The 14,611-nt window shown below is 44.7% G+C and overlaps 1 protein-coding gene across 1 annotated transcript in view; it reads left to right on the top strand.

The window, feature by feature from the left end:
• Positions 1 to 1,559: 1,559 nt before the first annotated feature.
• Positions 1,560 to 14,611, top strand: part of ME3 (malic enzyme 3) — a 210,093-nt gene continuing 197,041 nt past the window's right edge. The window contains exons 1-2 of the mRNA XM_066370372.1: positions 1,560 to 1,677; positions 2,038 to 2,235. Of these exons, the coding sequence (XP_066226469.1) occupies positions 2,053 to 2,235 (183 nt within the window). The 5' untranslated portion in view covers positions 1,560 to 1,677; positions 2,038 to 2,052. The remainder of the gene's footprint in view (positions 1,678 to 2,037; positions 2,236 to 14,611) is intronic.

Raw genomic sequence — 14,611 nt, 5'->3', positions numbered from 1 at the left:
TATAAAAACAGTATTGGGAGAAAAATATCAGTTAACACTCTTGGTTGCGAGCAACCAAAAACCTGACTCAAACTGTTTAAGAAAAGAAAAAGATTATTTATGGGCTTATATAAACGTACAGTTCAAGAATAAAACTGACTTCAGGCATTTGAACCCTGGGAATTAGAACCTCCATGGATAGACCTAGAAATCTGTATTTAGCCCACCCCATCCCCCCACAAGATAATTTTAATTATGTTTTGAAAAGCACTGTTTTATATAGATTGTCAGAGCTGCAAATTGGTGATTGGGCTGGAAAGGGGAGAGACGGAAGGAGGAGACAGTCACTCCTGAGGTAGAGGAGGAGATCCTGATTCCAGACTGGGGTAGTCCTGAGCAATGCCATATCCGCCGTGTACTTAGAACAGGGCTACAGTGTGTTTTGAAAGCTGCTTGAATGAGGAGGTTCAAAGAGGAGTCAGCAGAGAATGATCCCATCTGTCTGGTAGTCAGTTTGAGGATTTACAGTCTATGAAAGTCGCTGTCACTTCCCTTAATTCTTCCAACAGCTATTTATTGTGTGACTATGTACCAAATACTGAGCTAGGCAATACAGGGATTATAAGCAAAGAGCCTTTCCTCATGAAGTTCACATTCTAGGGAGAGACAGACAATAAACAACTAGAAAAATCAGTTAATACTGGCTGTGCTGAGTCCATTGAAGGGAAAACCCCTTCACAGTATAGTCCCTAGTAGAGGCCAACACTGGATAAAGGGGAGGACAGGACTTTTAGTTGACAATTTAGTGGAAACCTGGGAGAATGAGCATTCCAAGTAGAGGCAACAGCATGTGCAAAGGCCCTGAGGTGGGAAAGGCCTGAATAGGGTGGAAACACAGGAAGGAACAAGTGTGGCTAAAACTCAGTGAGAATGAGAAGAGAAAGTAGTGAAATGAACCTGAAAAGTTAGTAGGAGCCAGGCTATGGGATAACCTGTAGGTACCAGAAAGAGGGGATTTTATTCTACACACAATGAAATGTTAGCTTTAAAATGAAGCTTCTGGCTACCATGTGGACAAAGTATAAAATTAAATTCAGGACTAAATGGACACAAGGAACCTGTCTGGCCTCAACAATCCATGGCAGGCTCCACGGGGCCCCTAAGGACCCCAAAGATGGAATGTTCCATACCACTGCTGTTCAATCCCATAGCTACTGTGTCCAAATGGCTCTTGAGCATGTGAAATGTGGCTAGTATAGAGCCATGTGTGGCTCATGGCTTTAGTAGTGGATAGCACAAAGCGACACTGAGCACCGAGTGTCTGATGATTGCTATTCCGCATCCCGGAGCCAGGACCCTCCCGAACAGAGGGAGAGTCAGAGGGTAAATGCTTCCTAAATGCTAATCCTCTCAAAGCATACAGCTTCTTAAGAGAGAGAGGCTTCAGGAGACAACGTTCTGAGCTTCACTTCGTCTTTGCGGGGATTGGGGGCACGCGCAGAGGGCTATGAGGAGCTCCACGCGCGTTCTCAGGGGAAGTCCCGCACTACGAATAGAGGTTTCCAGAACGCACGAGCCTCGCGCTCTCGCTGCTGCCGGTGCGGTCCAGCCACCCGCGGGAGAGAAACGGGCCGCAGCACCCTGCCCCGCCCGCCCCGCAGCCGGGCCGCGAGGACATCACCTTCGGGCGCAGCGCAGGTGGGCAGAGGACAAAGGGGGCCGAGGCGAGCCACCGAGCGGGGTTGCAGGTTCAGGGGCTCTTCGCCGCGCAGTCTCTTCTTCCCGGGGGCTGAGGGCGGGGGTGGCGCGCCTGTCACCGCACAGATCTGCCTGCCGGCTGCTTTCGCTTTGCCGGGCGAGTGGCCAGGCCTGCGCACCGCACGCCTGGACAGCAGCGCAGGTGGCCGCAGAGGAGGGGCGGGGCCGGCGCCTTTAACCCTTCGGGACCCCCAGCCCTCTTCCTAGGACGTGCCGGGACCGCAGGCACGGTGCGCGGCAGCGCGCGCGCGGCCTGCCTGGCGTGAAGGCGCCCTGACCTTGGTTTATCCTCGGTGCCAGGTTTGCTCAAGGACCATGGGCGCCGCTCTGGGCACGGGCCCGAGGCTGGCTCTCCTGCCCAGCCGGGCCTGCGGCGCCATCCCACGTTGGGCGCCCTCCGCACCCGCCCGATGCAGCCACTCCAAGCCCGGCCCGGTGCGCCCTGTGCCCCTGAAGAAGCGAGGATACGATGTCACCAGGAACCCGCATCTCAACAAGGTAACGGTCCTCGAAGGTAGCTCGGCCTAAGCCGGGATCCTGGGCGGCGGAGGGGGGCGCCCCGCCTCCTGGGCCTGGGACGCATCTTCCCAGGCGCTCTTGCAGCGATTTTCCATTTTTGCTTTGTAGGGGCTTGATTTAACTCGGTTTGGGTTTTTCCCCAACCCCTCTAGGAGGTGATCAGTAACGCAGGGAGCCCAGTTTCTTCTGTGAGAACAGTGTAGACTGGGTTAAGGTCCTTATCGCCAATCTGACCTGGTGTCGGATCTCCCCTTGACACATACTAATACTCTTGATCTTAGGCAGTTCCTCTAACCTGTCAGTCCATGTTTCCTTATCTGTAAAGGAGAAACAGTTGTCTCAGAACTGTTCTGACATTTAAAGAGAAAATGGAGGTAGAATTCCTTGCACAGTTACTGGCACCCAGTGAGAACTAATGTCAGCTGACGTTATTATTACTCTGAGAAAAAGATTAATGTGAAAGCAGGAACAGGAAAGTCTAGAATTATAGAATCTTTAGACCTTGAAGGGGCATCAAAGATCCTAATTCAAACCTCTGCTTTTACAGATGAGAAAATAAGACAAAGGGAACTTGCCCAAGGTCACCAACTAGTTACTTCTGGCAGCTCTGCCACCGGAATCCAGATTTGGATCTCTGGTGCTTTAGTCAAGTTCAGCCCACTGCTAATGTGGTGCTTAAAAGCACACACATTTGTTTCTGGGAATAGAGTTGGGTAGCCCTGGTTCAGATGATTGAGCTGAGAAGGACGGAACAATATTAAAACCCAGGAAGCAAGAAGGCTGGATTTTGACACCTGTCACCCTACACCTTCTCAAATTAAATTTTTCTGAGGTTCAATTTTTTTTTTTTTGCTTGAAAGGGGAATTATGACAGACCCACCATTTCTACTTTATTTGGTTTTTGTGACAATCAAATGAATTGCTGAATTTGATATAATAGTTTAAATTATATAAACCCCTTGGTAAGCAATTACTGCAAAATAAAATTTTTAATAATTTCTTTGTCTCAGGATCGGGAATTCAAGTGAGGAAAAGGTGTTTTACGGAAACAGAAACAATTATGTAGATACTAAGTAATGTGATTGTGAGAAAAATCTTTCTTTCAAACTCTACCTATCGCACTATCTCCCTGCCTTCCCCACAAAAGACTCTACATCTTTTGTATATTCCTACCTGGAAATATTTAAGGTGTTTCACAAACTTGAATTTCTTTGGTAGAAATGATAGAAAATTAATTAGCTTAAGTAAATAAAATGTGCCTTTTAACTAAAACTATCTAGAGGAGGGTTGCAGGCAAAGCTTGATCCAGCAGCCCAGATGGCATTCCGGAGGATGACAGTTTTCTTTGGAACTCTGCTCTGCTTCTGCAATGTTAGCTTCATCCTCAGGCCCCATCCAGTAGAGTCTTTCACCTCAGTGCTGCCATAGTTTCACATCTTCTAATCCACACCATCCAGGGAGAGACAGACACTTTCTTTTGGTAGCTTCTGTAGAAAAGATATTTTCTCTGAAGCCTCAGAAAAATTATCCTTCTGTCTCATTGACTCTGATTGAATTTCCTTCCTATTCCCAAACCAATCACCATAACTTAGGCCAGACAGGGCCCACCCCTGGAGTTAAAGATAGAATTTGAGGTAAGGCCGCCCACACTAACACTAACTGATTTAGAATAAAGGAGATGTGCTTCCCCCACAGTAAAATGATGTGCTATCATCAGAAGAAAGGATGGATGCTGGAAGGCAAAACAATAAATTCCCACTGTAGAGTCCAATCATTTCGACAATAATTGCCTTAGAAGTACTGGCATATTACTAATCAGCACTTAATGCTTTGTGAATAGTTAAAAATATAAAAGAAGGGCTCAAATGTCTGGGTGTTTTTTTTGGTTTTTTTTTTTTAGCCTTAGGCTGATAGATCCCTAAAAGCTCTCTTGTCCCTGTCCCTTTTTTCTTCTAAATGATATAAATGGGACATTGTCCATAAATTTAGAGGACTTTAGATTTCATGATGTTAAAAATATTTGGATATCGCTAAAGTCAGTTGATGTCAATCTGGAGTGAAGAGGGTATCTAAGATGGTGCCAGGAAAGCCCACTGGTGTCTCATTCACCCTTGGGAGAGAGGGAAAGCAATGGAACAGCAGCACATCCTGGCAGCTGCTGTGAATACTTTCCACTCCCTCCGGAGTGCCAGCCTATTGCTGTCCTGCTGACCTCCAGCACTCAGTCTCCAAGGAAGGCTTGAAGCCTGATGCTGTCCCTCAGCCACTGGGGAGAATTACTGAATTAAACAGGATAACTGAGTTTATCATTGAGAAAGCAAGAGAGGGGTTGCTATGAAAGGGTGCTGTGTTTAGTGGGCGGGTCTGTGGGTAGTATTTTGTTCTGCAAGACTGAACTCCTCCAGGGCAGGGACTGATGTTATGCATTTGTGTCCGGCAGGATGCAGTTTCTGAAGAATTCAGCAAGGGCATGGACATGTAAATTAACATACATTCTTGGAATGTGTTCACTAGATTTGCATCCCATTTTTGACAAACCAGAAAAGAGATTTAATTTGAAGCTTGAGGGAAGAGGACTGTCAGGAGGTAGGGTTCTCTGGGAGAGGAAGAGCCTCTGAACAGCCCATTCCTGGCTACTGTTGAGCAATGACAGAGTTTTGTCGTGCCCTTGCCGTGGGATCTGTGAGGAATCTTAGGTGCTTCTTGGTCCATCCCACTCACTGCTATAAGGGTCATGGGCGAAAGCCCCTGTGGAATCGTTATGAAAACTGTGAAATGCTAAATATTTGATGATCATGACAATTCCCAAAGTCAGTGTTCCAAGAGCCCTTAGACATTGCTCTAGCCCGGAACTGTTCAGACTACAGGTTACCAACTGTGGGAACAGGAACTTAACTTAAGTGGCTCTAATCAGCATTTTAATTTTAAATAAATGGATTAAAATAGAATAAAAACTAGTAAATGTACTGAAACTAATAAAAATAAGTATTATACCAGATCAGCAGGTAAAATGCTGATTTTCACTGTGGTTTGTAATAAAAATGTTTTTGAAAAATGTCATTTCCATTCATCATCTTATTTTCAGATGAAGAGACAGGCTAAGAAGGTCATGTGACTCTGCAGAGATTGTCATTGGTTGCAGAAGTGGGCAGAAGCTAATTTTAAGTCCACCATGTAGTAAAGACAACTCTCATTCATAATCTGCTTGGGCTGGTTTAGGCATATAATCAATGATGACCGAAGAGGAACTAGAGGATTCCAAAGTCACCAATACATCAACTTCTATTTCTTTTCTTTTCTTTTTTTTACTAATATTCCGCCTTTCTTCTGAACTTTATGTAATGACTTCCATTGTTCATGTAGATGGTGGCAACAGATTGATTACATATTACAGGATATCAGTTATATTTTACTTAAATTAAACAGGCAACTGTCAACCCTATTGTATAGGGATATCTTCATAGGCAGGTTTCATGCCTGTTCTATTAATGTAGGAAGGAGGCCCTTAAAAGGCACCTGACTTCAGTTTACTTATAACCTCTCTTGGGAAGGGCTATCCTATTTCCACTCCCCATATTAAGTGTGAGTCCCCTCTTGTTTGCCAGTGCTTCCTTCTGGCACTGAGCCCCCTGTTATAATGGCTGTTTAGTTTGTCTTCCATACCAGACCCTGAGCACCTTAAGGACAGACACATGACACTCTCTCTGCCTGACTTGAGATGCTCAATAAATATTAGCAGTTTATGACCCCTTTCCCCTGAACTTGATTAACTAATGCTACTACTTTACAGTTAGCCTAGTGTTCTTGTTGCCTAGAGAAATGGTTACAATTTAGCCACTGGTGGAAATGCACTTATTAGACCCAAATCTTTCCAGACTTCAGGGCATTTCACCGATGGGGTGTGTGATCTCCCCGAGTGTGTCAGCCTTCTTTTTTGACCCACATGCCAACAATAATTTTTTGCCATAAAGTTCCACTGACTCTTCACTTCTAATTTTTAATCTCTTGATCTTCGTAGTCATGGAAAAAATGAATAAAAGGGGTACTCAGTCAAGTCACTATGATTAAGGACCAGCACATTTCATGCAGAAACTGCAGATCACTGCTGGTGACCACCTACCCTCTGATTGATCAAAAGAGAAGCAATGGATTATTAGGTAAACAGTTTTATAACTAGCAGTTTACTCTAGATTTGAGCCTCTTGTGCATTGACTCAAAGCACTGAGAAGCTCAAATATCATTCAGGTATTTTAAGAACGAACAAGCGGAGGCAGGTTACAATAATTACTTTCCTGTTGAATACTGTCCTGGCTTAATGGAATTGATAACATTTGGTATTAGAGCATTGTACTTGGAACAGCCAGAAGAACTTGTATTAGTTAGGCTAAAGGTTAGGCAACTGTAATAACATGAATGCCAAATACAGAGGCTTAAAAAGATAAAAGTGTATTTCTGTCTTATAAACAAGTCTGTAGACAGTCGCAGGTTGGTATGAGGCTGGATTTGTTGCTTGCCCTCCTCAGTGTGCCTTAACATTTCATGGCCCAAGTTGACTTCTGTAGCCTTTGCTATTAGTTCCCTACAAAAGCCAGTGGAAAAGAGAAATGCCTTTGAAAGGCACAAATTGGATGTTGCAAATATCACTTCCTTTCACATCTGATTGGCTGGAATTTGGTCAGATGCCACACCTAGCTGCAAGAGAACCTGAGAAATGTAACCTTTAGCAGGCCACCATGTACTCAGCTTAAAGTTCTACCTACACTGCTCACAAAACTTCGGGGATATTTTATTGTTTCATATACATTTTGAAATATCCCCTAATTTTGTGAGCAGTATATTAAGGAAAGAGAGAATGGATATTGAGGAACTGCCACAAAATGTTTATGTAAAAGTTTAATTTTTTTTACTGTCAATTTTACTCCAACCTTTAAAATCCATCAATTTTTCTACATCCCTATTACCACCAGCCCTGTTCACTCCTTCATCATCTCTTGTCTAGATTATGCAGGGGCCTCCTCACTGGTCTTCCATCTCCCAGTCTTGTTTCTTTCAACCCGCTGCTCTGTGTCTGTTAACCCTACCTTGAGAGGCTAAACCCTTGCACACATCCCTAACTACTCTCTTTCTTTCAGACCTCATCTCTAATCCACCAGATAACCATGTTGCTCTCTCTTAAGACTAGACCTGGAATCCAAGCCCTGCTCAGCATGGGTCCCACTCTGTCCCAAGCCACACTTTCTGCTAGATGCCTGCAGCAGACTCTAAGCTGTTCTCCTTGCTTCCCCTTCTGCTCCTCTCATTTACTCTCCACATAATAGCCAGTACGATCCTTTTTAAACCAAATTTGATCATGTCACTCTTATGCTCAAAACCCTGTGAAGTCAGAATCCTTACAGCACCTTGCATGATCTTTCTGACCTCATCTTTGCCTACTCCTCAGCCTCGACCGTTGCCCAAACCAGTCTGGCCTCCTCGCTGTGTCTCAAATATTCTAAGCATACTCCTACCTACAAACTTTGCGCTGGCTGTTTAGTCTTCCTAGAACACATATCCGCTAAATAGCCATGTGGTTAACTCCCTCACCTTCTTCAAGGTTTCTCCCTTTCTCATTGAGACTTATTCTGACCACCACCTGTGAAGCTGTAAATACTACTTCTTGATCACCCTTAACATGGTCTACTCTCTGCCATAGTAATTAATACTTCCTAACATACCGTTTAATTTTCTTACTTATTATGTCTCTTGTTTATTGTTTGTCTTTGCCCACTATACTGTAAGCTACAGATAGGCAGGGATTTCTGTCTTTTTGTTCATTGATGTATCTGACATACTTAGAACAGTGGCTGGCTCATGGTTGGCGCTCAGTAAACAGGTACTGGATAAGTGAATTATTCAGAGAGACACCTGCTGGGACTCCTTCCTATCATCCCTCCCCTTCATCAAAGCCCCCTTTCTTTCACCCTGATGCCTCCCCTCCCCCAGAGACCCCCGCTGTGGAGTTGATATGCCCAGGACCACTTCTATCTGAACTGTGGATAAATCTCAAATCAGCCCTCTGTGTGCCCAGAGGCCCACTTTCGAGTGAAGATTGGAAGAACACAACTCAGATGTTCACTCTTTCTTATTCCCAGTTTTACCACCATTAAACCAAGCCCAGTGGAAGAAAGAGGACCTATTCAGGAGATGCAAATGGTGACTTGGAGCCAGAAATGGGAGAGGACATTCTTGAGGCTCATAGAAAAAAACAAAGGCTGGATGTGTAGGGAGTGGAGCAGAGAGGTAGGAAACTCCACTCTGTCAGCATCCCCAACTTCCTAGAACTCCCCTCCTTTACTCTGAATTCCTGGAGTCCCCATCCCTGCTCTGAACCCCTCTGATTCCATTGTCCTAAAGAACCACTACTAAAGACAAGGGAAGCCATTTTATGGACTGAGTGTTGAAACCCTACCACCCAATATGATGGTATTTAGCAGTGGGACCTTCGGGAGGTAATTTGATCCTAAGGATAGAGCCCTCATGATGGGATTGGTGCCTTTTAAGAGATAGGAGAGCACTCTCTCTCCCTTTCTGCCATGTTAGAAAATGGCCACCTGCAAACCGGAAGATAGCCCTTGCTAGCAACTGAATTGGCTAGCTAGCACCTTGATCTTGGACTTCCAGCCTCCAAACTGTGAGAGATAAATGTCTGTTGTTTAAGCTTCTCAGTCTCTGGCATTTCATCACAGCAGCCCAAGAGGACTAAGACAGCAGACCAGGAAGCGCTTCATCTCCCTGGGGTTAGGAAGTTGAGGAAGAGCAGGACAGGTGCCAGAAGCTCAGGAGGGAGCTTCTCCTGGAACCCAGAGGTGATGCTCAGAGAGTGTTTTCTCATCAACATGTCATTGCGAACAGTAGTCGAATCGATCTCCAAAGACAGTATATTATTATGTGTTAGATTAGCATTTATGTGATCATTGTTTCAGAAACGCTGGCTTGTGTTTATGAATGCTTAATTCTTTCTTTCTTTTTTTTTTTTTTTTTTTTTTTTTCTGAAGCTGGAAATGGGGAGAGACAGTCAGACAGACTCCCGCATGCGCCCGACCGGGATCCACCCGGCATGCCCACCAGGGGCGGCGCTCTGCCCACCAGGGGGCGATGCTCTGCCCCTCCGGGGCGTCACTTTGCCGTGACCAGAGCCACTCTAGCGCCTGGGGCAGAGGCCAAGGAGCCATCCCCAGCGCCCGGGCCATCTTTGCTCCAATGGAGCCTCGGCTGCGGGAGGGGAAGAGAGAGACAGAGAGGAAGGAGAGGGGGGTGGAGAAGCAAATGGGCACTTCTCCTATGTGCCCTGGCCGGGAATCGAACCCGGGTCCCCCGCACGCCAGGCTGACGCTCTACCGCTGAGCCAACCGGCCAGGGCTGAATGCTTAATTCAAAATGCAAAATGCTAAGTGGAATCTATAACCACGAGTGTTACTGCAAAAATATGCAACTGTAAAAAGACTTGGAAGTGAAAGTGTGGATAGGATTGTGTTAGGGCAGCGGCATTCTGGGAGATATTTATTTCCTCTTTATATAATTTTCTTTAATGTTTTCTTGTCTTTTTTGATTTTTGGTTACAGTTTCTTTTGGGAATTAAGTTTCTAGAGCCAACTAAACATTCAGACCAACTTTTGCAAGCTGACCTTTCCGCAACACAGGGGTGATATTCTTATCCTATGGAAATTCCCCTAAAATAGTGTTATTTTAAGGGAATAGCTGCATATAATTAGCTATTTTCCAGAGGTGATATGTTTAGATTCATGTAATAAAACATTAACATAGGAACTTGCTGCCTGTTCTAAAAAGAGTTGTAAACAACAATATCTTGATTATGTAAGCAGCAGTGTGGAGGGCAGGTCCCATACAGAAATACATGTTGTCTGACTCAGACTTGGGCCAGCTGACATCTAAGCCAGTCTGAGTCTGGGCTCTCTGTGGATACTCTTTCAGGTTCATCTGTTTCTAGCTTCTCTTGGTCTTCTTGGGCTTTTGTAGGCTCTGGGAGTTATGACTGCATTTTACTTTGCATTTTTGTCATTTCTATCAAAGATTTCTTTTATTGTCTACCCTCTTCTTTGCAAATGCCAGTCTCATAGTGGGGGGGGGGGGAGACCTGATTCATACGGCCATTGCAAAGGGGTCACTAATGTGCAGCACTTCTGTTTGCAAAGGCATGGGTTATAGTCAGCTTCAAAACTTCACTTTGATGTGGAGAAAGTACATTGGGAAATCCTTTGGGGTGGTGTCTGACTGCCTCTCTGACACAGAGTACAAAAGATGCTCTATGATTGTGCGATGAAAATCTGAGGTCTATCCTACGATTGGGATGCTGAGGTCAGTGGTTAAAAGCATGCATTCATTCTGTACCCAAATGGTTGCCTAGCAGCCTGGTTAAAACACAGCTCTAACCAAAAGGACAGAGTAAAGAGTAAAATGTATTCAGTCATTTGAGGAGAGGGATTTTTGATGGAAAGATCATCAGCTTTTGAGGAACTTGAATAAGAGAAAATAAAAGCTGCATTTGCTTTTAAAAGTGATATTGAAAGCTAGAGGGACCGTAGGGGATAAGGTTGAATGATGAGCAACTTGAGAATATTATTTTTTGAAAGCATTTTGTCTGGGTTCTGTATTGTTGTTTGGTAGTAGATCTCCATGAAGCTCATTGCGTATTTGAAACATTCTCCCCATGATGTGGAACGCTGGAGAAGGCAGACTGTTAGTTTCTGGGTTTTGTTTTACTTGGTTCTTTCACAAAACAGAAAAAGGGAGCCAATGCCTACAAAAGGTGGCATCCCTTCTGAGTTACTAAGCTGTTCGTTGACTTCCCCCACAGGAGAAAGGCTGCCGGGGACCCTGATGACTAAGGTGGAGCTGGGTCTCCTCTCCCAGCAGACAGTCTCCCTTACCCTTCCCCGGTATCTGAGGGAGGTGTTGAGGATTCCAACCCAGATTCCCGTCACACTGAATTTCCTTCAGTAGCAGAATGCCTTGTAGAGGGAATTCAAATTATGTGATGAGTTAGTATTTTTCTTTTTAGGATATACAAGGTACCAGCAATTGTTCTAAGCAGTTTTTATACCTTAACTAATTTAATACAATCTTTTCAAGAACACTGTGATATTACAGATGGGAAATCTGAGGCTCAGGGAGGTTAGCTACTTGCCCTAGGCCATACAGCTCATAGCAGCAGAGCTGGGTCTTGAACCCAGACCACCTGGTTTTAGGGCCCTCATCCTAGTTTCCAGTGCTCTCCTGTCACTCCCTATGTGCAAGTGCCCCCTGACTTGACACTAATGCCTGGAGCCTGGTGTGTTGGGGCCTGGCTAGGTACGAAGGGGGACACGCCCTGCTGCAGCCCTCTGATGGGCTGTTACATCCACTACTTTTAGAATCAGAATCTGGGAGTTGGAGAGAACTTTAAAGATCTCTAGATGCCTTCTCTTCACCATCCTTTTTAAATACCTGTAATTCTCCCAAGACTCATTTGTTTATTTATCAAATTTATTCAGTAGACATTAGCTGAGTACTGATTAGATTTTAGGCAGTGAAAACCTCATGGTGAAAACATTTCTTTTGCCTTCAAGAAGCTTACATGTAAGAGGGATGGAGGTGGGCGCAGTTAGTAGGGATTTCAATTCAGTAGGTTGGTGTAAGGAGAGGAGCATAGGCCCCAGTGGGAGTGTGGTGTGGAAATGCTTCCCGTACAGTGCTGTGGGCACTGACATGGATGGACGGACAGATGGATGGATGGATGAAAGAGGAGGACTTGGCAGAGGGAGGTACTGAAGGAGAAGCTGGCTGTATCAAACCATGAAAGGCAATGGCTTGTTCTGAGAACGGCCACTGTTTGTGCAGAAACTGAATAATAGACCTATACCCTATACAGTGCCCATTTTCAGAGAGCTAAATAGTAGTATAAAACCTCTAATTCTACAGATAGAGTCAATGATGGATCTCCAGTAGTGTGACATGTTCTTTGATTTTGGTCTTTTCCTTGCTTTTGTGTTGCACTGCAGGGGTCAACATTCACAATAGGTTCACTTATCAAAATTTTTGGTACACTTGAGGGCTCAGCTCTCCAAGGACACCACTGCCACACTGCCTTCCTCATAGTGCCACATGGAAGTGACTCGTTCATTCTCTGCCCCTCTGGCGTTTAGCTTGTCCCATGTTTGGTCTCAATATACATCCATAGTGTGGACGTGTGTCTCCATCTTGATGCCGTCCTCAAAGCCAGGACCCCATCTTAGGCACTGCAGGGCCAGCACAAAGCCTTCTTCACAGCAAACGCTCCATAAAATCAGTTACATGAATCCTTTCCACACACCCCCCACCCCGGACAGACCAGAAACCGCTGTGGTGAAGACTGCCAACACACATCCCCATCTGCTGTCTCTTTCATTTTATATAAATCTAAACTACACTTCGATCTCTCCATAAACCTTGAAGAATTTTGAAAGCTGAGGTACATATTTTATTTTGGTCATATACATTACAGGAACTCACTTCCTTGAGAGAGTTTTCTGCTCTGATGCTGTCCCAGTTGCATGTAATCTAAAGAACAGCACCTTTATGAGATGGTTTATTCTCATTCTTGAGGCTTCTTTAAAGACATGAGCTTTAGACCTACTACAACCAGCAACAGGCTGGAGGACTATGGAGGTGAAGGAAAGTACTCGGCTGGAACTGAATGTGTGACCTACTCCTCTCTCTCTCTCTCTCTCTCTCTCTCTCTCTCTCTCTCACACACACACACACACACACACACACACACACACACACACACACGTACTGCCGCAGCCCATGTCCAGGCATAGGCAACAGAGAACACTGGCTGTGATGTAGGGTTTTGGGGATCAGAAGAGCCCCAAGTTCTAGTACCAACTCTGCCATTCACTAGATTTGGGATCTTTGAAAGGCCACTTTGTTTCTCTAAACCTCAGTTTCCTCATCTGTGAATGGGATTGATAATAAAATGTCCCTACTTCATAGGGTGCTGTAATGATCAAATGAAATAATGTATGTAAAGCACATTGTAAGTGTGTTTGCTCCATTCTTAACACAATGCGAAGCCCTGTGAACTAGAAGAAGTCACAGACATGGTAGGGTTTAGACCTCATGCTTGCCCTCATACAGCTTTCAGTCCAGAAGGGAAGGGGAGGACTCAGGGATCCAAAATCATTCTCCATGAGCGTGAACACATCTGATTTTGGCACAGACCTGATAAGAGGCGAAAGTCAGGGAAGAAGCAGGTTGGCTGGAAACTTCAGTAGTAATGTTCCCATACTTGATAGAGTTGAAGGATAATCTAGACTTTGTCTGGAAGAAACTTAAATGTATCATAACTGCAGAAAACACAAGTACCGTTTGAAGAGCTGGTATTTTGGGAAGTTGAGTCTGGTGCTGAAGGGAGTGGCCACCATTGTACCCAGCAGGAATCTCAGGATTTTGCACCCAATATTTTGACACATTCTAACCAAGGTTTTTAAAACTTATGCTGGAAAACATATCCAAATTTAGCCAGATCTGTTTCTCTCCCCACCCCCTACCTGCCTGCCTATCTATCTATCTATCTATCTATCTATCTATCTATCTATCTATAATCACTATGACACTCCAAATTTCATGAGATTATGATAGCAAAACAGCAAGGCAATAGAATGTCTGCTGTGGTAGTTTAACATAAAAGTTAAAATGTTGCTGTAAAGCCAGCTAAATAGGGCATGGCTGACCCCTTCACTCAGCAAGGAGTTTAAGATAGTCCTGCACTCTCTATATACTCTGCCATGGGTAATTAATAAATACTTGCCTATGTACATTTTTTTTATTTTTTAATTTCATTTAGAAAATGAACTTTAACATGGTGACACTGATCAATATGTATACAATTTAAATAAGCATCTCTCCTCTGTTAGAACTCAGAACGAGCCTTCCCTAAGAGACCATTATGAAGTCATCTTGTCCAGCCCTTTGTCTTTGGGCAGATAATATCCTGACATGTTACCAGCATTTTACAGATAAGGTTTCAGAGACCCAAAGAGATTGAATGTCCTGCCCAGGAAGTGAGTTGTGGAGGCTGACTTTGGCCCTCTTTGGGTGGTGGTTGTCTCTTAGACCCACGCTGCTTGCCCTCTGGAAATAGTACCCGAGTCCGTCTCAGTCGACAAGCAGGGTGCTTTGAGTCTCTCCGTAGGAAGGAGGTGCTTTAATATGGAGCACTACTGAGCACTGCAGACCTGAGCCCCTGCGAGCACAGCTCTTGCTGCCACTCCGATGTGTCCATTCCTGATGAATGGGCATGCTCCTGACTCCCAGCCTCGCGTCAGGTTTTCTA

Source organism: Saccopteryx leptura, chromosome 1, assembly GCF_036850995.1.
Source record: "Saccopteryx leptura isolate mSacLep1 chromosome 1, mSacLep1_pri_phased_curated, whole genome shotgun sequence".
Classification (NCBI taxonomy): domain Eukaryota; kingdom Metazoa; phylum Chordata; class Mammalia; order Chiroptera; family Emballonuridae; genus Saccopteryx; species Saccopteryx leptura.
Note: the sequence above shows the minus strand (reverse complement) of the source record. Positions and strands in the feature narration are given on the sequence as shown.